This window comes from Mustela putorius, unplaced genomic scaffold (assembly GCF_011764305.1).
Source record: "Mustela putorius furo isolate JIRA1106 unplaced genomic scaffold, ASM1176430v1.1 tig00000135_pilon_pilon_pilon, whole genome shotgun sequence".
Classification (NCBI taxonomy): Eukaryota; Metazoa; Chordata; class Mammalia; order Carnivora; family Mustelidae; genus Mustela; species Mustela putorius.
This window is the reverse complement of record NW_025421292.1, coordinates 3,234,317-3,260,664: the sequence shown is the minus strand read 5'-3', so window position 1 is coordinate 3,260,664 and position 26,348 is coordinate 3,234,317. Positions and strand designations below refer to the sequence as shown.

The window sequence follows — 26,348 nt, the reverse complement described above, 5'->3', positions numbered from 1 at the left end:
CCAACCACTTAAGATACCCATTTGGAATGCCCATTCCCAAATAAGCCAACTCAAAGCTGTCACTTCATGTTCTTGCAATGAGAGACAGCTTCATCAACAAAACACACAGGGGCTTGCTTTACAGTTGTTCGAGGGCAGAGTGGCAACCCAAAGAAATTTTAAGAGGATTCTCAGGGTTTTACATCTCAATTAGCAGGGCAGAGAAAGTCAGCTTATTCTCATTAAAAGCCCAGTCCAGAAAAGCTTGTTCACTCTGAGGCAGACACTGCTGTCTCTTTTCTATTCAAGTTGTCTCCCAACAACCAGAATACTCTGTCCTCGATTTTGTAAAAAGTATGCCATTAAGGTCCGAAGAACTGTAAAACTCTAAGCTAGCCAGCAGGAGGAAAAAAAAGAGAAATCTTGGTTTGTTGTTGTTGTTTGCTAGAACTAAGGCAGCTACCACAAAGCTGTCTTACTGAAAGCAAGGTCTTGATCACTACCAGGCAAATTTCCTGCCTCTGTTAACAGCCTAACCACGTCTCTGCAGAATGTCATATTCAAATTAACAGTGTAGAAAGTATCTCTCATGCTTCAGTCTTGCCAGACATGGTCTGATCATTATAATATTTGTAAGTTGAAGTCTGTGGTGACCCCATCTCTCGACTATTGAACACAGGCCATCACAATGAGCTCTTCCTACCAGCTCCCCTTTGGACGTGACAAATACCAGCGCAGGAAGTCATTAGTGTTGATTCAGGGACCCACAAGAAAGGGAGGGATTCCAAGGAGAGTACCGACTCCTCGGGACCCAGAATCCTTCTTTCACATCTTCCAAATCCTACTACAGGCACTCCTCACACCTCAAGAGTTCCCAGAATCATATTGCTATGTATTTGGACTGAGGATGAAGACTAAGAGTGAACACCCCAATTTTCCTCCAAAGTCTTTGCACACTCTCCAGTCTTGCCTGTCTTGAGACTCACTTCCATTTCTCCTTGCTACAGTCAGTACCACTAAGAAAAAAGACCCCAATACTCTTTAAGTATGGAGACCCCATTTAATATGTAAATCCATTTGATTTACATATTATATAATATTACACATTATGTAATATTATCTACATGTATATGTCTATCTATCTATCTCACATTGACATAAACTACAAGCAACAGAAAACTATACAGAAACATTCTGGTGGCTTTTCTCCTCTTGAAACTATTCTAAGCCAACACTTCCCAGTGCTTAGACTGCAGCCCAACTATACTCTTGACCACTGTTGATAGACACTAAAGTTGGAAACAACTGAGCTACAGCTCTCTGTAGCAACAATGGTGTAGGCTTCAGAAACCTACCAAAATTGGAACAAAAGGATAAACTGGACCTCCTGAGATTTAGCAGACATGGCAGAAACATGAGAATTGGGTCCATGTAGAAGAAGAGCTAGACTTACTCTGTAAATATTCTGGAAGGCAGAAACCTGATCAAAAGATGGAAAGTTTAGGAAGACAAGTATCAGCCAAGCGTAAGAAACCAAAAATCAGTGGAATCCAAAAAGAGGCTGCCGTGCTCGCTTCGGCAGCACATATACCAAAAAGAGGCTGCCAAGTAGGAAGACTGGTTGTTACCAAGAGAAACACACAACCAAATAAAGCAAAGGGCAGACAGCTCACCTTTCAGGTGAGAGAAAAGGATTCCTGCTTTGGATGCAAAGTTGGCCTAGATCAGTGGTTCTCAAACTGGCTTCGTTTTGGAATTACAAGGGAGCTTAAAAGTAACTGAGTCCCACTCCAGACTTGCCAAGGTAGCACATCAGAGGTAAAGCCCAGGAAGACTATTATTAAAAAGCTTAACAACCTAGCCCGTACCACCTTGACCAAGCATTCATCTAACAGTGAGACAAACTGACATCACGTGCCTCATAACGTGAAGGAACGAAATATATATCACTCCTGCAGCTTTCCTGCTAAAACTATAGGGCCTGAATCGATCAGATTCAGGAAATAACGGGAAATATGTGAAAATATCAGACAAACTTAAACTGAGTGATAGTTTACAAAATGACTGGTTTGTATTCTTCAATACCATCAATGCTGCAGGTCTCTGTGGCAATCGCTTAGTGGATTCAGCTGTTCGCTGAATGGTTGGTTGGTGGTTCGGTCCCACCCAGGGATGTCATGTTCGTGGTTCCTAGTCATAAAAGACTAAGAAGGGCTAAGGAAGTGTTCCAAATTATGTATGATCCTGGACTGGACCAGGAAAAAAAAAATTGCTCTAAAGAATATTATTGGGGAAATGGGTAAAATCTGAACACAGATTCTGTATTAGATTCCAGTATTGTATCAATGTTGAATTTCTTAAATTTGATGACTGTACTATGGTTGTACAAGTGAATGCCCTTGTTTTTAGGAGATACACACCAAAGTATTTGGGGTCAAAGGGTCATGATCTCCATGACTACGTATCAAACAGTTCATCATCAATTATGCAACAATATATCTACACATTTGAGAGAGAGAGAGAGAGAGAGAGAAAATGTGCATGCAAATGAGACAAAATGTTAACAACTGGTCAATCTAGATGACGAGTGCAATGCAGTTCACTGCATTATGCTTGCAACTTTTTATACACTGAAAATTGTGTCAAGATAAAGTTTTACAAAAGCTTGCTGGGTGATTCAGATGCAACCAGTCAAGCTGATAAGAATGTGGAGACAACTGGTTGAGACAACTTCCGGCCTCTTCCAGCTCTGAAACTTAATTATTTTTATGTGGACAGGGAAAGAGATATACCCTAAAACTAATTTGACCATTGCTCACCTTACAATATTCAGACTAATTTAAAATTATTTTAAAAGGGAGCAAATAAACGATTTTAATAGTTCCACCATAGCTACAGATGACCTACATTTGAGACTGGTGTATGCTGACTTGTTGAAAAAGGAAAGGCTCCATATGTCAAAGAGGAAGATGAAAACTCATGAAAACCATCCCTGCTCCCAGAACAGGCACCAGAGACTTTTTTTTTTTTTGACAGACAGAGATCACAAGTAGGTGGAGAGGGAGGCAAGGAGAGAGAGGGGCAAGTAGGCTGCCCACTGAGCAGAGAGCCCGACTTGGGGCTCGATCCCAGGACCCTGGGATCATGACCTGAGCCGAAGGCACAAGCTTTAACCCACTGTACTACCCAGGCGCCCCGCACCTGGGACTTCTTAATTTCTACATGTGCCTGACAGGACTCAGCAAACAAAACAATTCCCAGACACAATCCAGGTCAATAAAAACCCACTGAATCAGGATAAAACCCAGAGAGGTTCAATTCGAACCAGCTCAAAGAGAGGTTGCATTCATAGCAAAATCCAAACAGCTTTAGCCCTTAGTGCAATTTGCATCATTTAGCCTTTCGTGGGGTGGCAGGAGGCAGGGGTGGGGGGGGAGGTAAAGGGCATTGTTCTTATGCCATTTAGACCAATTTTCTTTTTTGTGTAGGAAATCAAGGGATAAGAAAATGTGCTTTAAAGACCCAAAGACTTACCCTTTAATCAGAGCTTTATAAGCTAACTAAACTAACCACCGAGTGCGAAAACAATCACTTCAAGGCACCTCCCCACAAAACAAAACCCTGACCAGACTAATTGAGCAATGTTTCATTAAGCTTCAATCCACCAGTAACAAAGAACAAATTCCAAAGTCCCACTTCAGAAAGAGCAGACTGTATATGCCCTTCAGAAGTCAGATCTCAAATACTACTAGTTATCAGATAGTTGTACTTAATGTGCATTCACTTACTTAAACTCCAGATGGTATACTGCACTTTACAGGAGAGGAAACCAAGGCTCACAGAACATAAGTAACTTATTTAAGTCAACAAAACCAGTGGGTGGCAGCACAGAATTCAAACTCAGGCTTGACTTGAAAGGCTGTGACCTTTAATAAAAGTTTTCTCCACTGCTACAACAAGTTTAAAAAAAAAAAGAAAGAAAGAAAATGAAGATATGGTATCTTGCTCTTTTGAAAATTAGAAAACAGAGAGGGCCAAGCAAAAGCTAATGCATTCCACTACCCCGAATCAAACTGCTTCTCCGCCATCAAGTCCCAACAGCTGAAGAGCATGGCCCACGTGGAGCTTCACTCACTAAATCAGCATTTCTCAAAGAATATCTGCCTTGCATTTGGAAACATGTAGAAGTACCTTACGTTTCCCTTCCCCGAGGCTACTGTGTTCGGAGCAAGGGAAAGGTAGCTAATGTGACTAACTGCACTGACTTAACCAAACTCCAGACTGGTACCAAAAGGCAAACCTCACCTGAGTGGAAACTCAGGTTAAAACCAGCAGGTGAGAGCACCGAGGAGAAAGGCTAACCAGCACCCACAGTTCTGCCTCCTGGTGTGGTGAAGGCCGGCGCGGGGGTGGGGGGGGGATGGACTGTGCCGTTCATCACCAGCCTAACCTGCCCCTGCCTCACAGGGAGGGAGGCTCGAGGCCAGTGTCCTGCTTGACCCTGCGACTTCATTTCCTATCTCAGACCCCCTCCCAGGGGCAAGAGTGACCTAGCAGTGAGAGAAGCTGAGAGCTGGGGAGAAGCAACTGAGGCTTTAAAGTCCCAGGCAGAAATGCACGAACTCAAGGAAGTGAGGAATGAGCCCAAAGGGACAGCTTTTAAGAGTAAAATGGAGTCACCATACCCCTTCCCCACCACCTCCACCACTAGCTTATTGAAAATGAGATTCCACTTTAAAAGAAATAGAGAAAGCAGTGTAAAAAAGATCTTTAAATCCAGTTAGTGTAATTTAATCATTTTCTGTGCTGATTAAAAAGTAAGCTAATATGTTTGACATCTCTTAATTGAATTTTTCTTTTTCAAATTTAAATGATTTTTAGCAATCACAATGGTAAAATATGCATATAATATGGTTCCTTCTCTTTCCCCATTTCGGCCATTTCTAAGCTTTTCAGACATTCCGGGAAAAGCACCCAACCTTTCCAGAATTAGCATGGGTTTTAAAAATAAAACCCAAACTCACTGAAGCTTCAATTTCCCATTCCCAGACAAGCCAAAAGCAGATGGGCTGAAGCAGACAATAGTCAGGGTGAAGATGAGGAGCCTGAGTGGATGAGAGTGGAAGCCAGAGAGGACCAAAGAGGGAGTGCAGCTTGGAGAAATGATGCAGAGAAATCCTGGCAGCAACGTACACACCTTGGCATTGATATAAGGGTCAAAGGGGCCGTACTTTTTGAATTCTTTGATCTCAAGAGCATTCTATAAAAAGGAGAGGAAAAGAAAATGTGATGATAAAATGGATGAAAAATATCAAAGCAATCCCCAGCCCCGAGGGGGTCCAACAGGAGAACAATGTGGATCTGCCCTCTGGGAGCCTGGAAAGGAAGTTAATGGGGGAAGGCAGGCTCGAGGGCACAGCACTTATCACCCCTTCTTATCCAACCATCCAACTGGAACCACATTAACGGTTTTTAAGTAGATCCATGTGGTACTACTACCTAGAGCCGTTAGGTTCTTCCAGCTCCTGCGGAAGTCTTGCCCAGCCCCTGCCCCACCCAGCTGCCAGCCAGATACTCAGAACACTGGGCTGGTGTCCCTATCAAGGGATACTCCAGGCGGGAGGTGGCAGTGAGCAGGACAAGCTAGCACACTCAGGTGGCCCAAAAATCCAAGCAGCTGTGTTTCAAGGCAAAAGTGAGCAAAGACAGGATTAGAAATGGTCGCCGAAAATTTCTTAAATGAGAAGGACTTTAATGGGTGACTAGTTGGTTCAACATGGAGGAATAGGAGTTAAAAGCAAACTTCCTGATAAATTTCCTCCGGTTAAGAGAAATTACAATCACTTTAGCCAGGAGGAGTAAAATTGCATTTAGATTCTAAAGCAGCAATTCCAGAGACAATTTTCATTTTTAATGTTATGACACAAACATCCTCATGGATCATCTTAAAATTTCTGTGGCTTACCTATCCAGAAAATACAGCTTGAGAAGCAAAAGGGAAGCTGATTACCAGCTATACACACACAATCTCCAATTTGAGAGATTTGGGAGCATTGTTTTAATTTTCTCTATCCTCAGGGTGAAGCTGCCCTTCTCTGAGTCAGTCTTGGTCCTAACTGCTCACTGAGAGGGTGCAGAGCCCTGCTGATAGATGGGCTCACGAGAATGATTTCCTATTTTTGGAGGAAAAACCCTGACCTAATCCTACAGGTAATTTAACACTTTCCTCTCAGTAAAGTCATTAGAAAAACAGTCCTGGGCTTACTGAGAAAGAGCAGCATCTCTCTCACTCAAGCAACTAAGAAAAGCACCTGCTTCAGTTCAGAGCAGAGAGGAAAACAGAGTGGCCTGTCACACAGGGAAAGCCCATCTCCTCTCAAATGGATACACGATCTCAGACTCAAACTACAAGAAACTGCATTTTATGAGAGGACTGTCTAGAACCTGCATAATGCAAGCATAACTTTTCCAAAGGAATCAAGGTGAAAAAAGTGGAAGAATGGTATCAGAGAACATAAATCCATGGCCACTTTAAGGTATTTTTGCTCAACTGCTGCCTTTTTTTTATTTTCTAAGAATTATCTCTGCTTTAACAAAACAGGGTCACTCTTAAATTGACCTTAGGAGAGAGCATATAAATGATTTTCATTCTGCTTCATCACCTCTGGCCTCTGAGCTTACTCAGATGTTTTTAATGAGCTCCTTTTTCAGTCCTGGGATGAGTCCTTCCACTTCTGCCAGCTGCGATGGAGGGAGAACACCGCTTATCGGCTAAGGCCACTCCGCCATGCCGGTGGCATAAGCACTGCTTGTAATTAATTAAGCCTGCCACTGTGAAATGGCCTCTAAACAATTTTATGGGTTTTGTGCTATTTCCCATTTTGCACATGAGGTATGTAGATCTTTATGATAGCACTACTCCAAATCTGCACGATTCAGATGCATGTAAAATGCTTCCTTGGGGTATGAGATCTCCCTGATGCCCTTGGAGGAGTAGTGCTGGGAGGAGGGGAAGCATTTGTAGGGCCTGGAAGAGCTGGTTCCCTGCAATCTGTGCTGCGGAACTGAAACAGCACCGGGAGGCCACCATGGTCTGGCTATAGCTGAAGGGAAGAATGCTTCTCTTCCTTCCGACCTGTTCGTTGACTCTGGTGTGTGAGGGCCCTTGATGGATGAGCAACCGCACTATCTGGGCATCTCCTTTCCAGGCTGCCAAGTGCAGAGGGTAACAGCCTTTGGAATCAGCCACATTGGTCAACGCATCGTTCCTCAGAAGAACCTCAACCACATCCCTAGAAGGCAAAAATCAATCATGAGTTTGCAGAACTCAGAAGGCTTTCCTACTTACAGCGCTTCACATCTGGGCAGCTGAAGCCCTTTCAGATATTATCTCACTCGGGCCCCCCTCTCTCTACCTGAGCTCATTGCCCAGTCTCTTCCTTTTATTCCATGAGCTACGTGTACAGCTGTTGATAGGCGGCTGAAACATCTTGAGCCAAATGACACTGACTCATCACCTTGCCATTCTCTGGGCTTTCTAGACAATCCATCTCTATTCCATTATTTTGAAAATGTCTGGTTCCCTTGTCTAAACCTTACAATGTTGCCTTGTTTGTGATGTTTAAACAGCATTTGGGGATAAAATTTACATGAAAGTAGTCATGCAAGACAAATATCGTTATTCACCACATTATTCAGAGCATTTAGTGATGTGGGAGCTAAAAGCAGACAGGCAGAGCGGAATTAAAGTTGCTGCAAACATAAGCCAGACACATATGGTATCATTTGATACATCCAGAAAGAAGGGCTTGGCTTTCTCCTTGGTGACACTACTAATTAAGCAGATACAAATGTATAATTATCCCCATGCACATGAGGTCAGAGAAAATCCCCACTGTAAATAAAAACTTGGCTAACAAGCTAAAGTCATTTAAGTATAAGATTTACTTTAATTCAGGCCACCACCCCACTGTAAATAAAAACTTGGCTAACAAGCTAAAGTCATTTAAGTATAAGATTTACTTTAATTCAGGCCACCACCCCACCAGTTATGGGGGAAGGGGTCTCCACAGAGTCCGTGTTTAGCTTTGTCCAAGATGACCATAGAAAAGACACAAGGATCATATTCAATATATTTCAGAGAAGTTTAATGTAGAAGGAAACAACCACCACCTCTTTCAGGCACAACAGACTCCATTAGGCTGAGCTAAACACTGTACAGGTGATACAGAATACCACCGGGGGCGGAGGGCCCTGTTCCTTGCTCAGCAAAATCCAAAATGGTTCCGATAATCCCACCTTATGAAAACTAAACTTCTACTCTTATCTCCTAGAGCATGATGCCTCAAGCTCTCCTTACCACGCTCTGTGCTGCTACACTCTGGGTTCCATTCTTCCACATCCTGGCAAATCCACTCATTGTACTCCCTGGCTCTGCCTGCCTCTGGGCTGGGCCATCACATTCTCTCTCATATGGAGGGCAGTGCCCCCTGGAAAAGGCTGCCAAACCATTTAAACCTATGTCATCTTCTCTCCCACCCCCCCAAAGCACAGCTTCTGCAGAAAACTTTCCATGCAAATCCCACCCATCAACTACTAACCAATACCTAGAGAGAATTAAATAGGCCGTACAGGGGCGCCTGGGTGGCTCAGATGGTTAAACATCTGCCTTCGCCTCAGGTCATGATTCCAGGGTCCTGGGATCGAGCCCCACATCAGGCTCCCTGCCCAGGTAGAAGCCTGCTTCCCCTCTCCCACACCCCCTGCTTGTGTTCCTGAGCTTGCTCTCTTTCTCTGTCAAACAAAGAAATAAAATTAAAAAAAAAAAAAATAGGCCATATGATCATGTATTTTTCCCCTGAAAAAAGGTTCTTGTTGTCTACCAGGCTAATTGTATGAGGAAGAGTGGCAAGCCAAAAGAGTAAATAAATAAGTACTTTAAGAGAAGGGAAGTTTCTTATGACCATTCAGTCTATCTTCAGGTTACAAAGGTGCTGGTTACCTAAGAGATTATCCAGCCCCTTTATATCTGGCTGTCCCAAACGTGACCTTCACAAGCAGATCACTGCAGGGCATTGTGCCGCTTTAAAGAAGAAAAGGACAAACAGAAGAAAAGGTAAAATTTAACTTTTGGTTGAAGGTATATAGGCAGAGGAGTAGGGAAGGGTGCTTAAATTATATCCTAACAAGAGACTTGGGAACTTTGGATGGACTGAATTTCCTTTGCTCTTTGCTGTTCCTCAACATTACTGCTTAGTAATTCTGTATGGAAATCAAAAAAGACGATCCAAAGGCCTGAGTTCTGGAGGGTAGGGCGGGAATACAGCACATGGATACTTACTTATGGCCATTCAAAGCAGCATGGTGCAGTGGTGTATAGCCGGTGCTGTCAACACAGTTCACATTGGGCCCTCTCCAGATGCTATGGGGGGAAAGAAAAAAGAAGACTGAAGTCTCAAACCAAATTCAGAGCCAGCTAACTGCTTAGAAAAGAGTTCTTGGTGGTGATGAACCAAACTATTTATATCTTCATGACTCCTGAGAAAGGACAGCAGCTCTTTACTACAGAAATGCATAACCCCCATGATAGGCAGGCATTTGCTCAGCAGGTGGACAGGTGTCCAGATAATGGTGTAAGCGTTTAAAAGCTTGCTCTTCTGTACCATTGTCGTCTTTTTCTTTTTTTTAATTTTTAAAAATTGAATCCATTTTCTCTTTAGGCATATGTTTGAATTCTGCTCTACAATAAGCCAGTGAAGTATTACATTTTCTTTCATGTCTTTTTTTTTTTTAAGTAAGCTCTCCCCCCAATGTGGGGTTCGAACCCACAACCCCAAGAGCAAGGGTTGCATGCTAACTGAGCCAGCCAGGTACCCCATGTACCCTTCTCAATTTTAACTACATTATTCACTCTAAACACTCCCGGGACTGTTGGAACACTTCACTGAAAGGTCATCAAAAATATCACTGAACCAACCATTCAGTCAGTCACAGGTACTGAACACCCACTTCTGGTGGTGTTCTGGTGACTGAAGACTTAAGAGAGACTTCAACACAGACCTACAGATAATCCGGATGATTTAACCAGCCAGAACCAAGACGAAAGAACCCACATTAATAAAAGCACCAGGGCACATGTGTTAAGATGTAAGAGACAATGAGGCTTTCTTTCTGAATGTCTTATTGCTTTAAAAAAAAAAAAAAAGAAGAAGAAAGAAAGAAGGAAAGAAAGAAAATAACAAGATCTAGAACTTGAGTGCTTTATTTGAATCAGAAATACCGTACTAGGAAGCAGAAGTGTCATCTAACTTAATCCTCAAAGCCCAATTCTTACTTCTGCTTCACACCTTACTACACTGGCCAGAGCTGCTGCTGCTGTGTTTTGTTTTGTTTTTTGAGAGAGAGAGAATCTTAAGCAGACTCCAGACTCAGCATACAGCCCAATGCAGGACTTGATCTCATGATCCTGAGATCATGACCTTACTTGAACTCAAGAGCTAGACCCTCAGCTGACTGAGCCACCCAGGCACACCTTGGCCAGAACTTCTAAAACAATATTAAGTAGTAGAGGGCAATGTTGTTTTGTTCTTGCTTTTAATGAGAATGACTCTACTGTTGGCAGTTGGTGTGAGGTAAGTACGCTGTACCATGTAAAGGAAGTGTCTTATTTTTTTCCTTAAAGAAAAATATTAAAATAGTTGTACAGGGATGCCTGGGTAGCTCAGTTGATTAAGTGTCCACCTTTGGCTCAGGTCATGATCTTAGGGTCCTGGAATCGAGCCCCACATCAGGCTCCTTGCTCAGATGCAAGCCTGCTTCTCTCTCTGCCTGCTGCTTTCCTTGTGCTCTCTCTGACAAATAAATAAATAAAATCTTAAAAAAAAAAAAAATAGCTGTTGGGACACCTGGGTGGCTCAGTTGGTTGGGCGACTGCCTTCAGCTCAGGTCATGATCCCGGAGTTCCAGGATCGAGTCCTGCATCGGGTTCCTGGCTCCACGGGGAGTCGGCTTCTCCCTCTGACCTTCTCCTCACTTATGCTCTCTCTCACTATCTCTCTCTCAAATAAATAAATAAAATCTAAAAAAAAAAAAAAAGCTGTTTAAGAGTGCCTGGCTGTTTCAGTCAATGGAGCATGTGACTCTTGATCTCAGGGTTGTGAGAGTGAGCCCCACACTGGGTGCAGCGATTACTTAAAAATAAAATCTAAAACAAAAACAACCACACACTACTCTACACCAACCAGACTGACAAAAATGAGAATAAGAAGTATTTATAAAGACGAGGAAAATAAGCACTCTTATATACCACTGGCATGGGTTTGAACTGGTGAATTCCTTTGGGAAGACAATTTGGCAGCATCCACCAAACCAAAAATAGGCATTTACTTTGAGCCAGCATTTCCACTTCCTGGCAACTATTCAGCAGAGACATTCGTACACATGCACAAAGATACACGCTTGTACAGGACTGCTTCACTGTGAGAGCAAAAACTAAACACTTCATTTCCATCAACAGGTGGGCACTTAAATACCAGGTATGCCCATACGATGAATTCCTACATAACCATTAACAACAACAACCACAACAAAGGGAAGAAAACAAGTTGGACCTATGTGTCCTGACTTAGAAAGATTTCTCCCAAGACATACTGTGTTATGGATAAGTGAAAAGAAGTGGTCATTGTGTTAAGACACCTGGGTGGCTCAGTGGGTTAAAGCCTCTGACTTCGGCTCAGGTCATGATTCCAGGGTCCTGTGATCAAGCCCCACACTGGGATCTCTGCTCAGCAGGAAGCCTGCTTCCTCCTCTCTCTCTCCCTGCTTCTTTGCCAACTTGTGATCTCTGTCAAATAAATAAATCTTTAAAAAAAAAAAAAAAAAAGAAGTGGTCATTGTGTAGCACACAAAACAGGAGCCCTTGCTTTAGAAGTGTGTACATACACGCCCATATGGTAGATGGTGACGGGCAGAGTGCTTGCTGATATTGCCAATGGTCACCTCTGGGAAAGCAATGTGTGTTGGGGGACACTACAGATGGTGAGGAGGGACTCCCGTGTTCCGCTCAGTATTCCACCACACTGTTTAAAACACAATGAGGATGCATTCATGTATTTTTATAATAATTTTTTAAAAGAAAAAGGGGAAGGGAGCGCCTGGGTGGCTCAGTGGGTTAAAGCATCTGCCTTCGGCTCAGGTCACCAACTCAGGGTCCTGGGATCAGCCCTGCATTGGGTCTGCTCAGCAGGGAGCCTGCTTCCCTTCCTCTCTCTCTGCCTGCCTCTCCGCCTGTTTGTGATCTCTGTCAAATAAATAAATAAAATCTTAAAAAAAAAAAAAAAAAACTTAAAACTGTTACTGCTAAATGGTTGTATATATGTGACCTGGGCCACTATAATGAGCGGTCTACATTCAGTTTAAAATCTGAAGACAAAATTTAAGTGAAAGGAGAAGACACACATGCTGAGGTATCCAGGCTATTCATTCATTGTCCATTAAGCAGGCGGGTGACAGAGTCAGAAGCCTTAGGTATATCCCGACATCCCCACCCTCCACTGAGCTGGGATTCCTACAGCACCCTCCAAACAAAGAGTTAAAAGCAATTATGTCTGTCACATGTGTACAATAACCTCATTTTCTAGATCAAAAACTGTATGCCTCTAATCTGGCAATGAAGAGAAGGACAGAAAGTGAAAACGGGTCTGGAAAAACTAGGAGGTAGTTTTCACACTCATTTTCAAACTGACCCACCAGATGAAACATCGTCATTCTATCAAAAAAGAGGTGACACTAAGAATCAAAAAACAAATTCTTGGCCCCAAAGCAGTGGCAGATCCCAAACTCCCGTTTATAGAGCTCTTGGCACTTGGCTGAACAAGGACTTTACGATCTAACTGGGATGACAAGGGAAGGTAAAGATGTAGTGGTACAGCACTGGAATAACAATCCAACAGCAAGATGACGAGAAGACACCAACAGGAGCCAGGAAAAAGAAAGTACCAGGACTGGGTCAGGCAGTCAGGAGCACAGGTCTGTCCGCCCTGAGGACTCCATTAGGAATCTGCTAGCTCCGCAGTGATCTCAAGCCAGGTCCCAAAGTAACCTGAAAACTAAGACTTAAACCGCCCTCACTTTAAAAAAAGAAAAAAGAAAAAGAAAAAAAAAGGCAAGACTGAGCAAGCCTTGTTTCACTCTCTTTTACCACCACTTGGATATCCTTTACCAGCACTAAAACACCCTCAAAATAATCTGAAAAGACGAGGAAGAAAGACAAGGCCTTCTGTGCATAAAGTTGCAACATTTCCAACCAGTAAGGTCGAACCCCCCAACCCCTGCTTTTTCTCTAACTAGCATTTCCTCTGAGCGCCCATCTAGAAATTTGGGGGAATGGGGAATATATTAAATAACACCTAAATGAAAACAGAGAACTGAATCTCCCTGCTTAGAATTTTCGCTTCACACAGGATGGTAGTCATATCCCCCTCCACCCAAGTTTCTTCCTTTTTGGCAGCCCAAGAAAAGAGCTTTTGACAATCGGGGTCTTCCTCTACATCACAGCTGTCCTAATAGGTTTTTCTAAGACAGTAAATGTATAAGGACTGCTCACCAACAAACAAAAGCAAAACAAAAACTGCCGAGAAAACCAGAGGAAAGGAAAACAGCCCAGGAGATTCTTCAACCAAGTCTAACCTACAGAGATTGTACAGACATGCAACTGCTGCCCTTGATTCGTAGAACAAACCCTCACTCCACCCTTGACAGGTCTCCGAGGGGTTCCAGCGACCCCACGGGAAGCAACTACAGGACCCAGGTTAAGAGCTGAGGTGCTCATTAGCTGCCTCCGCCACTTGTCAGTTGTAGGACAAGTGACTTAGTCCTTCAGATCTTCCTCTGCATCTGCAAATCCTACTGTGATAGGCTCCCCAGTGCTTCAGTGGCTCAAGGAGATAAAGCATTAGGGTTGCGAAGCCTAAGACGTGTCACAGCAACCCAACCACACAGACATGATGCTGAGCACAGGAAGCCGTGCCATCTGGGACTCAGAAGCACCTACGTTTGGAGAAGGCATCTAAAGACACCGGAGGGCAAGGAGGAACAGGGCTGATGAGAACCTGTGGCTGTTGAATCCCACCTCAAGGGCCTCTCTCCGTCCATTTACAAACTGACTACACCCTGATCCACTGCAGGTGGCAGGCTGGATCTGGAGGCAATGATGAAGATCAGGCCAGCCATACAGACACATACAGACACAGCCCACTCTGTACAATGTGACAGGTGCTGAGTGAGAGCTGCCTGTGCATGTGGTCAATAGATAAGTCAAGGGTACCCTCTATGTGCCAGGCACTGTTCCAGGGTCTGGGAATGCAAATGGGAAAAGACGAAGTCTCTGCCTTTGTGAATCTTGAATGGGGGGGGGCAGTGAGCAAATAAACAAATAAATAGAAATATGGTAGCTGGCAACGGTCCATGACATAAAGAAACAAAGCAAACAGATCAAGCAGAGTAAGAGAGTAAAATGTAATGGGGCGACACTTTAAATAAGGTCCTCGGGAGAGACCTCTCTAAAAAGGCGACCCTGGAGAAGAGAGGTGAACAAAGTGAAGGAAAGAGCAGTGTGGGTGTCTAGGGAGGACAGGTAGAGAGAACATCAGATGCCAGCAGCCAGAGTAGGAGCAGGCCTGGCATGAGGCTGGAGAGTGAGGAGAAGCAGGGCACTCTGCCTGCAGGGAGCAGGCTTAGGGAGGCCCCCCAAAGGAGCTTCAGCTATAGGCTGGGCTTTGGGGAAAGACACGAAGTCCATACTGAAGAGGGGCGGCACCTGCCAAGCAAGAGGAAGGGGCATAGACTCTCAAGTTCAAACCATGTTGATCGACACTAAATCTCTAAAAGGGAACCAGGGTTCCTGATACCTAAATTTCGTTTGTCCATCGAGAACACCCATATTTAAATCTACATATCACCCTCTGGATCTAGCAAAACTCAGGCACAAACCTGAGGTAAAATTATTGAAGTCTCTGTGAAACCAAGAAGAACAGCAGAAAACACATGGAGACACCTACTCTAGACCCAGAAAGAAGCCCATGTTCAAATACACACTGGGGCCTGACACCTTTCCTGACTGCACGGGCTGATACTAATCTCACCCATCTCAGATTTTCCAGATCATCGATGACACCTTCACCATAATTGATCATATTCGATGAATTATGATAAATTTATCTTATCTGACCAAATTTATATTTGACCAATTTATCATATTTGACCTTGAACCACTGTGAATTCTTTATGCCGCTCATCCACACCATATATTTTAAGTTCTTTAGGGAAATCCCTCATGTTTTCAAGAGCACAGCACTATGCAGGGAATTGGCTTAGGGCCATCAGTATGCAACTTCTAATACTGGGTTTTTACCAACCTGCTACCTAAATGTGACATGGTCTCTATGACTCACTATACCTGTGGCCATTAAAAATGGCAACGATCTCTTGATGGGGCATAGACCAATATTGCATTTGAGATGTCTGCCCATAAAACACAGAGACAGAAGCACCCTAAGGTAGAACCGAACTGCCTAGTCATTTTCATCTGTGACTACTCTACAGAATCCGATTTCAGGACCCAATGATAACCTAAAGCGGCTCTCTGCTAGCAGTCCCTATGTGTCACATGATTGCCCAGTTACTTAACTGATAACTTTATACAGACAAGTCGTGGCATCTCAACAGGCCGGCAGAGGGCCCAATCCAGTTCAATTCAGTAAATGTTTATGCCCTATCTTCCATATGCCAGGGTGCTACCCAGTCTCCACACTTGAGTGGGGAAGTCAAACAAGTAAACAAACGACAAAGACCAAACAGTGTGTGACATTCTGGAAAAGGAAGTGCGCAAAGCGTAGCTTATAGGGAAATGGAAATATGGGAGGCTTTGCAGAAGGGGAGATATTGGGGCAGAACCTTAAAGCTCAGAAGGAATCCACCAGACCAAAGAAACAAAGAGGAAACACCTAAATTCAAGGTGTCCCACGTCGTCCCAACAAACTGGGGCACATGCAAGTTAACTGTGAGTGGCTGGGGCACACAAGTGAAAGGACGGTGGATGTAAGCAAGGAGAGGAAGGGAGTCCTGGAAATCACTGAAGTTCTGAGTGGGGAATAATCAGATGTATATTTTGGAGAAATCCTTCTGTTGACAGCTGGGAGATGGGAGCCTAGACGGCTACTTGGTTATTCACCATGCTATTGTGACTGCCTGATATATTTCAGAATTTGAAAAAAAATAATAATAATTCTGCTAAGCAGTTGTGTAGACAATGAAGAGGAAAAAGAGTGTGACTAGATCCAAGGAGCTCAGCTGGAAGTCAAAAATTCAGGCATGAAGTGAGAACCTGAACGAAGGCAGTCATGAAGAGGAAAGAAGAAAAAGGATTGAATCAACAGAAAAGACAGGATCTGGTGACTAAATGAGGGTGGGGGCATAAGGTGGGTGAGAAGTGAAAAATTCAGAAGACAGAGAGTAAATTCTGGAAGAAAACTGGGGTTACCCTGCTTGGTGATGGTGATGCTGTGGGGTAGGGGGGAAAATAGGGGAGGGAAAGAAAGTTTTGCGTTGGGTTAGACAGCGCTGAAATGAATTTGGACACCCACATGTAGATGTCCAGTCAGCAGGTGCATATGAGGGTCCAGAATACCCTATGTTGGTTACATAGTTTAAAATGATAATGTTCAAGTGTTTACATGCATGCAAGTTCCCCATACTTGACCTCTACCACCATATTATGCAGTAGGAAAGTACATAGTGTTGTCTCCATCTTATCAGTAAGAAAACTGGAGTTTGACTGACTTGCTAATCATCATACAGCTAATTCATGTGGTACTAAAACAAAACTCCATGTCTGACAGCTAGTGCATGTTTTTTTCCAGTTTATCTAGGATCTTGGACTTGACTGTTGAGAGAAAACAACTTGGAGTTCTGTGGGTCTTCCCCTGCACTGATTCTCAGGAGGTTAAAGACTCTCAGAGCACTAAGTCAGGAAAGGGCCTTCTCTAGCACCGGCTCTATGAAGAGAGCGCAATGGCAAGACACATGAGGGGTAAGAGAGATTTGGAGAAGTTTTCTATCCAGTTTCATGAAATCACTACAGTCTAAAGAGTCTGTCTCATCAGCCTTTTTCTGCCAAAGGCCTTCACTGTTTTCCTCTGAGTTATCCCTGCAAAAGCAGATTTCTTTCTGAACCTCAGGAAGGGCTGGCAGTTTTCCAACACAATGAAACACTATCCAAAGCCAGTCTTATTTTAAAAAGAATTCATCTTACTCAAACAAATTTGACACATCCTTACTAAAATGCCTTCTACATAGTTAACTGTTGAGGTTTAAAACAAGAGATAACAAGTCCCCATTGTCAAAGAAGCTTATGATCTTTGGAAAAAGACAAAACTTACCAACATGAAATAATTAGATACAAAACCTCCAAAACAGTGCAACCGCCTCTAAAATCTAGTTAACTGGGGAAAAGTGTACATGTATTTTATTTCTGCTAAGCCCTGAACCCCATTAAAATGCAAGTGGAAACAAGCAGTAGGAGAAAGAGAACATTTTTGGAAAATGGAAAGTAGAGAAGTTAGCAGAACTGAGAAAGTGAAACCTTGTGGCCATACGAGGGGATGCCTTTTTGGCCTTCACACATATAAACCCTGGGAAGCCTCTACATACACACACATATGTACCCTGAGGAGGCTCAGGGATTAGAGGTACCAGGTGGTAACATGAGGCCAGGGATAAAGAAGGGCTGAAAACAAGAACTTGATACAAATTCTGTTTATAAGGAGGCATCAGACCACTAAATCTCTGGTCCCATCGAGGGCAGCTTGTAGACAATGACTCCCCATGTCCAGGCAGGAGAATGTGGATCTATTCAGTGAAGAAACTGAATTAGATGGGCTCCAGCCTTGGTGACATCAGGAACAGCAGAAAGCAGAGAGGCAGGCACTGTACTGAAAACAGAAGCCCTAAAAGATCCTGAAGGACGTGATCTCAGCTCTGCTCCCAGAATGCTGGCGGTCCCATCCCCACCCCCAAACAGAAGGCTGGACCAAGCACTCCACAGAACAATTCAATAGATCTTGACTTTGGGAGACTCCCCATCAAAGCAAGTGGGGTCCAGCCCAATCACCCTATATGATATAAAAGCCATCCTTGGCAAGTTCTTCCTACTTCTACCCAGACTATGCAACTGGCTCTTTAGTGACCCGCTCTTAAATGAAAATGACAACCAAAGAGGACTATACATTCGAGGAATGTGTTCAGCATGAAATGACAGAGCACCATACAGAAAAAAAGGGACTCAGAGGAACAGAAACAGAAAACCAAATAAAATCTTAACCCAAAACAACAGCAACAACAACAAACCATTATCACACAAAAACAGGATTAGAAAGAACTGCAATATCAGTGCAAAGTTTTGGAAATTAAAAAATGATAGTAGGGATAAAAACACAATCAAAGAACTAGAAGATAAATCTGAGTAAATCTCCCAGAAAGTGTAACCAAAGAAAAAGATGGGAAATATAAGAGAAAAGATAAGCAGATTAGAAGACCAAGAGTTCCAGAGAAAAGAGAAAAAGCAGAGAGGAGAATATTATCAAAGAAACAACTTGAGAGATGCCCCTAGAACTGAAGGATATGAATTCCCAGTTGAAAGAGTTTATCTCATGCTTAGTACAATGAATAATTTTTAAAAAGACCCATCCCCCTCAAGGCACACTGTGAAATTTCAGAATACATTTCAGAAGTCACGGGATAAAGAGAACACATTTTCCAGGGAGAAAAAAGTTCACACACAAAGGATCGAGTGGCATCAGAATTTTCAATAGCAGCTCTGGAAGCTGTAAGACAAAAGAGCGATGCCTTCAAAATTCAGAGGTAAAGTGATTTCCAATCTAGAATTCTATAGCAGAAAAATTATCAGTCAAGTGTGAAAAGAGAATAAAGATGTTTTTAGACATGCAGGGTTTCAAATTTTACCTCCCACACACCCTTTTATCAGGAAGTGACTGGAGGATATGCTCTACCAAATAAATGAGCAAACCAAGAAAGAAGAAGACCGGCATCCAGGAAACAGGGCCAAAAAAAGGCAAAGGAGAGCAGTCATGCAGCAAGCCTGAAGCATGGCTGGAGAGCAGAGGGCTCCAGGGGCCTGCCTGCGTGAGAAAATGAAACTGACAAGGTCAACGGATATGTCGGCCTGGGATGTGGAGAATAAACATTTAAGGACTTCAAAACTGTGGTTGTAGTTTGGGAATCAAGAGTGAGCTGGGCATTGAAAGCTCAGAAAACCAATGAAGAGAGGCAATTCATGTATTATACGGGAAAAAAAGATCAGACTGTAGTATACTAACTGGGTTAGCAGGTGAATAGTACTAACAGCCTTAGTAATACAAACAGGGGATGCTGGCAGAACTAAACATTGTGAACCATCTCAAGGATGGAGAGGCAGTGGACTGAAAGAGTGCAACAAAGTTAAAACCTCTTCATAACAAAGACTGGTAGAGGATGCCTAAAACTTAAAAACCAAGAAACAGCAGCATAAGCGTACTAATCCAAAATATGGAGGAAAGAGGTACAGAGAGCTAAGAGCTGGAAATGGCTGCTTTCCTGGAAAGGAATGCTGGGGTGCATCCATGGCCTTCCAGTAAGAACATAAGAAAAGATTCTGCCACTATGTGACAGATGAGCCCCCGCCAATACGGCCATGTGTTTTTGTGCTTCGAGCATGATGAGAGGCAGCAACTCTGAAGGGTTTGGTTTATTCCCTCATGAGAGAAAACACAAGCAGAAAGGCAATGTGCCCTTTTAACTTCAGAGCTGATGGGACTCACACAATCAACTTGGAAGGATGGCATCCTCGGTCCACAAAGCCAGCAGAGTGCTTCCCTGCCTTCTGCCAAGGACAAAGGTGCCCAAAATAGACACACTGCTTAAATTCCATCCTGCTCTCCACAGCATTCTCCTCCTGGTCCTTCTGCTTCTAATTGGTAACTGGTATGGACACACCCAACACCACACACATGTAGGGCTGCAAGTTGCTGGAGAGTGGGGGAGACTGTGAGCCCTTGGACAGTCACCATAGGAACGACTATCTTCAGTCACTGCTACCTTAGGCAAGCCTAGCGCAGCCTCCCCATCCAGTGCCTACAGCAGGGAAGAGGAATCTGAGCAGCAGCGTGAAAGGGTGCACGGCGAGACTGCTGTTTCATACAGACATGGACGTGACCATGTGGGAGGCACGCTACCCCGCAGAGAACACCAATACAGGAGTTCTCTGCTGTTCCTACATGGTATTCATGAGGACCAATGTATAAATCAAATTTCTACAAGCCCTATTTCCCCCATGGTTTCCATGATTACTTGGCAGGGGGCGCTTATCTTCTCTATGAGTCAATTTACCTTGACATAGCTTCTTAACCCTGTTTCTGTTCCATGCCTGCAAAAAAGGTACCACTGAACTGCATGACAATGACCTCCAGAATTCAAAATTCTGATTCTCACTGGTGAATCCAGCAATGCATTCAGTCACAGAGCAAAACTGCTGTCAGCCTGTATGCTCTGTGACAGCAGGGACAGCGTCTGTCTTGTGCCACATTCCCCAGCAGCAACTACACAGTATCTGGCACCCAGAGAAAGAAGGGAAAACGCCGCTGTGCTAGTCTAGGCACGCTGCAATAAGAAAGACCAAGTCCCTGCTCAAAAGAACTTGAGTGACACAGAAACAATTATCAAGAGAAGTGACATGTGTTCTAAAAGAACTATGCCAATGCTAAGGAACACGGAGGAAGGATGGGATGAAAGGCATTCCAACAGCAAGACAACATACTTTGCAGAAGGCAGGGAGGGTGTGTGATCTTGGAAAAGCAGACACTTTGTGGTTTTCTGCCTTCTTCACTCAAGGTCTCCTGTCCTGGAAGACTGGGCTCCTTCCTGCCTCTTCCTCAACGGCCCCAATTCCAACTTACCTCTTCAATTCCTATCCAACATGAGCAAAAAGCTCTCCTCCTCAGGGAACTCCTTCCTTTCCTTCCCCGGCCAGACACAGCTGGCTCTTCAGGAGCTGCTTTTACTCTGCCCTCATTACAATTTGGTTTCGTGTTCTCTGTCATGATTTGAAGGTCTTTCTCACCAGAACACAAACAACCACGTCTGCCCCTGGATGCTCACTGCCAAGAGAGCACTGTACCTGGCATACGCGGATGGCTCAGGGAGGAAGAGAAATGGACACCTCGCAGCAGGAGGGGGCCTAGAGCTTCTCAAAGAGAGGTATGGCAGTTTTTAGATTACAGGAACTGGAAGAACTCAAATATCCTGTCAAGTTATTTCTTAGATCAAAAGTACTACACAAATTTTACTAAATAGACGTTCATTCCACTAAATAACATGTTACCTTGAAAGAAATAGTGAGTGTATGTGTGTTTATGCGTGTGTCTGAAGAAGAGCCTATAAGAAAAACCTGCTCTCCTGTGTGTCAAAGTCCAGAGGCTTCACTGGGCTGATGTAGGAAGGCAAGGTACCTTTAATCAGTCATGTTTGGGGACAAAGATGCCTTTGCCTTTGGGAAACCATAAATCTTAGCTTATATCTATTGTCCCAGAATAATTATTAACAGCATCCTGGCCTGGACAAAAAATTATATGGTCACTTTACTCCATCCAGACTTTGAGACCCATTTCTTGGAAATTTTGAGTCTAAAAGGCCTAGAAACAACAGCTAACATTAAATGTTTGCCAGGACCCAAGTATACTTCAATGAAGTGGATTAAATAACATACTATTTACTTCTCACCAGAACCCTATTGGAGAACCCTAGGAAATGGACAAGTAGAGAGGTGAATAAGTTACCCAGGGGAATAAGGCTGGAATGGGTGATCCTGGGTTTAACTCCGAAATCTTAACCACGGTGCTATATGCAACTTCTTGAAACACCTCTCTCTCCCCACTGTTTTTCTCATTCCTGAATAATATGACTCCCCCATAGCTCATATTCTCTCATTTCCACCCTGCTTCACGTCCCTCACTCCTCATTTAGGTTGTCTCACTCTTTTTCTTTCTCGCCAGGGTCAGAGGAAACCAATAAAGAGGGCTGAGAGAGAGGCCCTGTGTTGTAGGTAAGAAATGGGTCCCAGAGGGAAATGAGTAGAGGTAGTTAACTGAAAGCCTCCCATTAACATTTCCAGAAATCCAATTAGTGACAAACTTCATTACTTAAGCTATCGAAAGTATCAACATTATAATGGAAGATACAAACCAACTGAATTCATTTAATCTTAAGGTATTCAAGATGACTATTTTATTGTTTTAAGGAAATTAAAACGACAGAAAATTTCAATATAGAAGTTAGTAATACACACAAAAGGGATGAAAGCCTCAAATGAAATTTATTAGCAGATTCCAGGTCCCATCTACACCACATACATTTCCTAAATACCCCAAGCACCACAGACAAAAACGGTATTATGAATGTAGCTCACATGGAAGCTGAACGTTGAAGGTTTTTTTTTTTTTTCCCACATATAAAACTGACCCATATATGTAAAGCCTTGACATATCTTAGCTGCAGAATCTCTAGTAAATCACCTAATCTCTATGTCAGATGGAGATGTCACTTGCCCTACCCCTAACCTGAGAGGGTTATTTTATGGAATAAATGGGAGAATGTATGTGAAAAAACCTTTACACTGGAAATCTAAAATATAATGGTTTGGCATCAGTATCTCAAGTGAGGCAAGGCATTCTCAAGATTGAGAACAGTCAGTATATACGTGCTGACATGAGAAAACACGCAAGATATATGAAGTGAGAAATGCACCTGCATAGCAGTATGTAGAGTATGATCTCATTTCATGGTGTATTTTTCTAAGCCTCTGCTCATACATGGAAGGCTACATACCAAACTGTTAAGATCGATGCGTTCTGGGGTGGTGAGGTATGCATTACTTTTAGAATAAAACCTGCAAATACACACACACACACACACACACACACACACACTAACTGACAAAGATTATCTCCTTGACCAAATTTTACTCAGGTTACTCTGAGGACTCTTTTCAACTAGCCCTTGACTTTGGTCCCCATCCAGTCTTTGGACGGCTCAGCCAAGTTTTAGCAAGAATCCTGTTAAGTAAGTTTAACAAGAACTCCCCCCACCCTGCCCCATCTGATAAAGTTCCTCATCCCCCACCTCTGCTGTCTAAGTCCTTGGCCTGCCTTTAGCAAGAATCCTGTTAGGTCAGTTTAGCAAGGATCCCCCTACCCTGCTGTCTCCTCTTAGTAATTTTCATTCCCTGACCTTTTACCCTGCTCCTTGGCTATAAATCCCTACTTGTCCTTATTGTATTCAGAGGGAAACATCATCTCTCTCCCTCTGCAGTGGTCTTAAATATAGTTGTCCTTACTGTTTTAACAACGGTCAGAATGATTTTTACCAACACACACAAACACAGTTTTTTTTTTTTTTTTAAGTGAAGCCAGATCTATTCCAGAGACACAGGCTTCTATTTATGAGATTCTTAAGAGTTCTTTTAAGAAGGAGTATGGAGAAAATTTATCTCCGGAATTGGGCTCCTTTTTAAAAAACCTCTTGTGGTCTTTGATTTTTTTTTTCCAGTCTCTGGAGGATGAAAATCAATTATTCCCATTTGCTTCTGAATGGAGCTCTTCAATTACAGAGGCTAAGAACAAGCTTGCCCAAATGAGGGCAGGACCGGTCCCCAGGGGAGGGGACCAAATGGGTCAGTGATTTCAAAGGCTAGTGGATTTTAGAAGACGGTATAGGAATTGCCCATAAGGGTTATATACCGCTGGTATAAGTGATGGTGAGGTTAGGGCAGGTGAGTGAGTCAACTGGGGGTTACTGAATCCCAGATATTCCACATCCTAAAACAGTTCACAAATTTGTCCCTTCCTCCCCATTTCCAAAGTCGCTGCCTTATTCCTGAAATAACCTCCAAAATGATCTCGACTGCCTGAGGTCTCCCTTCCATTGACAAAAACCAAAAAAACGCTTTCTACAATGTTGGCACTACTAACTCTCTAAAATAAATACACAATCAGGTATTCTCCCCAAGAGCTTTTGATAGTTCTCTCTTGCCTCTAGAAGCTTCCTAGCCAACCATGCAGTAAGGATCTTCCCACGCTATCCCCAGTTACCCTTCTGGCTCCATCCCTCTGCACTCCCGTGCACACCCTGGACGCTCACTATCTGCCACCTGTCTTTGTGCTTGCTATTCTCTCTGATTCACCCTATTTTAATCTCTGCGAAATCTCCAACATCCTTCAAAGCCCCAGCAAAATGTCATCCCACTTTTCAGGCTGAATTAACTATCCACAGCATAGTCCTCTATTTAAAACGTTACAATTACTGTTTTCGTTATTTGCTTACACCAAGCCTGTTTCCTTCACTAGAATATGATGACGGGGATAGGAGCCTTGTTTTATTCCTCTCTCAATCACCGGTGTGTAAACCCATCTTGCTCCAAACTTTCACTTTAGAGATGGGAAAACTGAGCCACACTGAGAAGAAAAACAGCTAGTAAAAGGCCGAATGAGACTGAACTGGAAGCTTTCTGTCTTCCTGTGAAATGTTCTTTTTACTACACCACCTGGCAGGATAAACCTTCCTTCCTTCCTCATATGACATTTGTCCTCAGCTCTCTCCTTCCATCACCTTACCTTCCCTGCCCCTCTCCCCTTACTCTTCTCTTCGTGAGGTGACCTATGAAAAGGCTGGAACCCAATCCGTCCAGCACACAGCTAAATACCCTCATTTTAAGGCTCAGAGTCATCCTGCTTATGGGTAAATCCTGGTGTAAGGAACACTCTGGTACTGTGAGGTCATGAAAGGAAAGGAGGTGCAGTGAAGTCCATGAAGTTTGCAGAGGAAGCTAGAACTTTCTAAAGGGGCTGATGCGTAGCAAGTGATCTCCTGGCTGAGGCTAACCGTGGGCCTCCCAGCATCTAGTCCATGGCCAAGACTTCTTACTCAAGTGCCACCATTTACCCTGAACTAAGGAAAGTAAGGATACAAGTAACCACCCCCTTCTTAGAATCATTTTACTAGTAACCTTCTCTCTGCTTTTGTTCTATGTAACCAAGATAACTGCCCCAAGCAGATGGTTTCCTTTCTAAAAATTACATTCTGTTCTTAAAGAAAACAGGGCAATTATTTCTGAAAATACATACTTACAGGTTATACAGACCAAATTTTGCTGTGTTATGCTTTTCTGTTTAAACTAATTTTTAAAGTCATTTCTCCATAATTTGGTAAGTGCTATAGCCACCTAGTTGTAACTTCCATTAGTGGAAACAGTTGAACAAGGCACATTACTTTGGAAAATTAAAAACAAAATAACAACAACAAAACTTTTGGCTTTAACTAAGTCCAGATTTTCTCACTTTTCGGTCTCTGCACTATGTTTCAATCTATTTTAATCCCCAGGCCTGTCTCAGGAACTCCACCGAGATCTGTATTTAATCAGCCTCCCAAATCTGTGCTATTTGCCCAAGTCCTCTCCTAGCTTTCCCACAAAGCACCTCCTACCCTGTCCTTGAAGTCTGGCCAAAAATCAGCACTCACTGTGGATGACTAAGAACCCTGGCAAAACACCTGACTGAAAAAGCATGGCCATGCTGCATGTGGTATCTACCAAATCAGAATCATCAGGGCTCTCTGCTCAGCAGGGAGCCTGCTTCCTCCTCTGTCTCTACCTGCCTCTCTGACTACTTGGGATCTCTATCAAATAAATAAATAAAATCTTAAAAAAGAAAAGTCAATTGTATTCCCAGATACTAGTAATGAACTACTGAAGTTTGACATTAAAAATGTAACACCATTTACATTAATGAGCAACCCAAAATGAAATACTTTAGTGTGAATCTAACAAAATATGAATAAGATCTATATGAAGAAAACTACAAGACTCTGATAAAAGATATCAGAGCTCTAAATAGAGAGGCATTCCATGTTCATGAATAGGAAGATTCCATATCATTAAGATCAATTCTTACCAAGCTGACCTATAGATTCAATACAATCCCAATCAAAATCTCAGCAAGGTATTTGTGGATACCAACAAACTGATTCTAAGGTTCATAAGGAAAGGCAAAGACCCAGAACAGCTAACACAACACTGAGAGGGAGAAGAACGAAGTTGGAGGGCGGACAATATCAGACTTTAAGACTTACTAAAACTGCAGTTATCAAGATGGTGGGGTATTACCCAAAAACCAAAAAACCAAAACCAAAACCAGACAAAAGATCATTAGAACAAAGAGCCCCAAAATAATCCCACACAAATATATGAATCTTTGACAAAGGAACAAAGG

The 26,348-nt window shown here is 43.1% G+C and overlaps 1 protein-coding gene across 10 annotated transcripts in view; it reads right to left on the bottom strand.

The window, feature by feature from the left end:
- Positions 1 to 26,348, bottom strand: part of ANKS1A (ankyrin repeat and sterile alpha motif domain containing 1A) — a 178,878-nt gene that overhangs the window by 99,266 nt on the left and 53,264 nt on the right. For 6 of the 10 annotated variants that reach the window (XM_045074733.1, XM_045074735.1, XM_045074734.1 and 3 more), the window contains exons 2-4: positions 9,320 to 9,400; positions 7,115 to 7,271; positions 5,177 to 5,239 (exon numbers count right to left, since the gene is read on the bottom strand). In XM_045074733.1, the coding sequence (XP_044930668.1) occupies positions 5,177 to 5,239; positions 7,115 to 7,271; positions 9,320 to 9,400 (301 nt within the window). Of the gene's footprint in view, positions 1 to 5,176; positions 5,240 to 7,114; positions 7,272 to 9,319; positions 9,401 to 26,348 lie in introns of those variants that run through there. The other 4 variants (XM_045074736.1, XM_045074739.1, XM_045074741.1 and 1 more) reach the window with 2 other exon arrangements.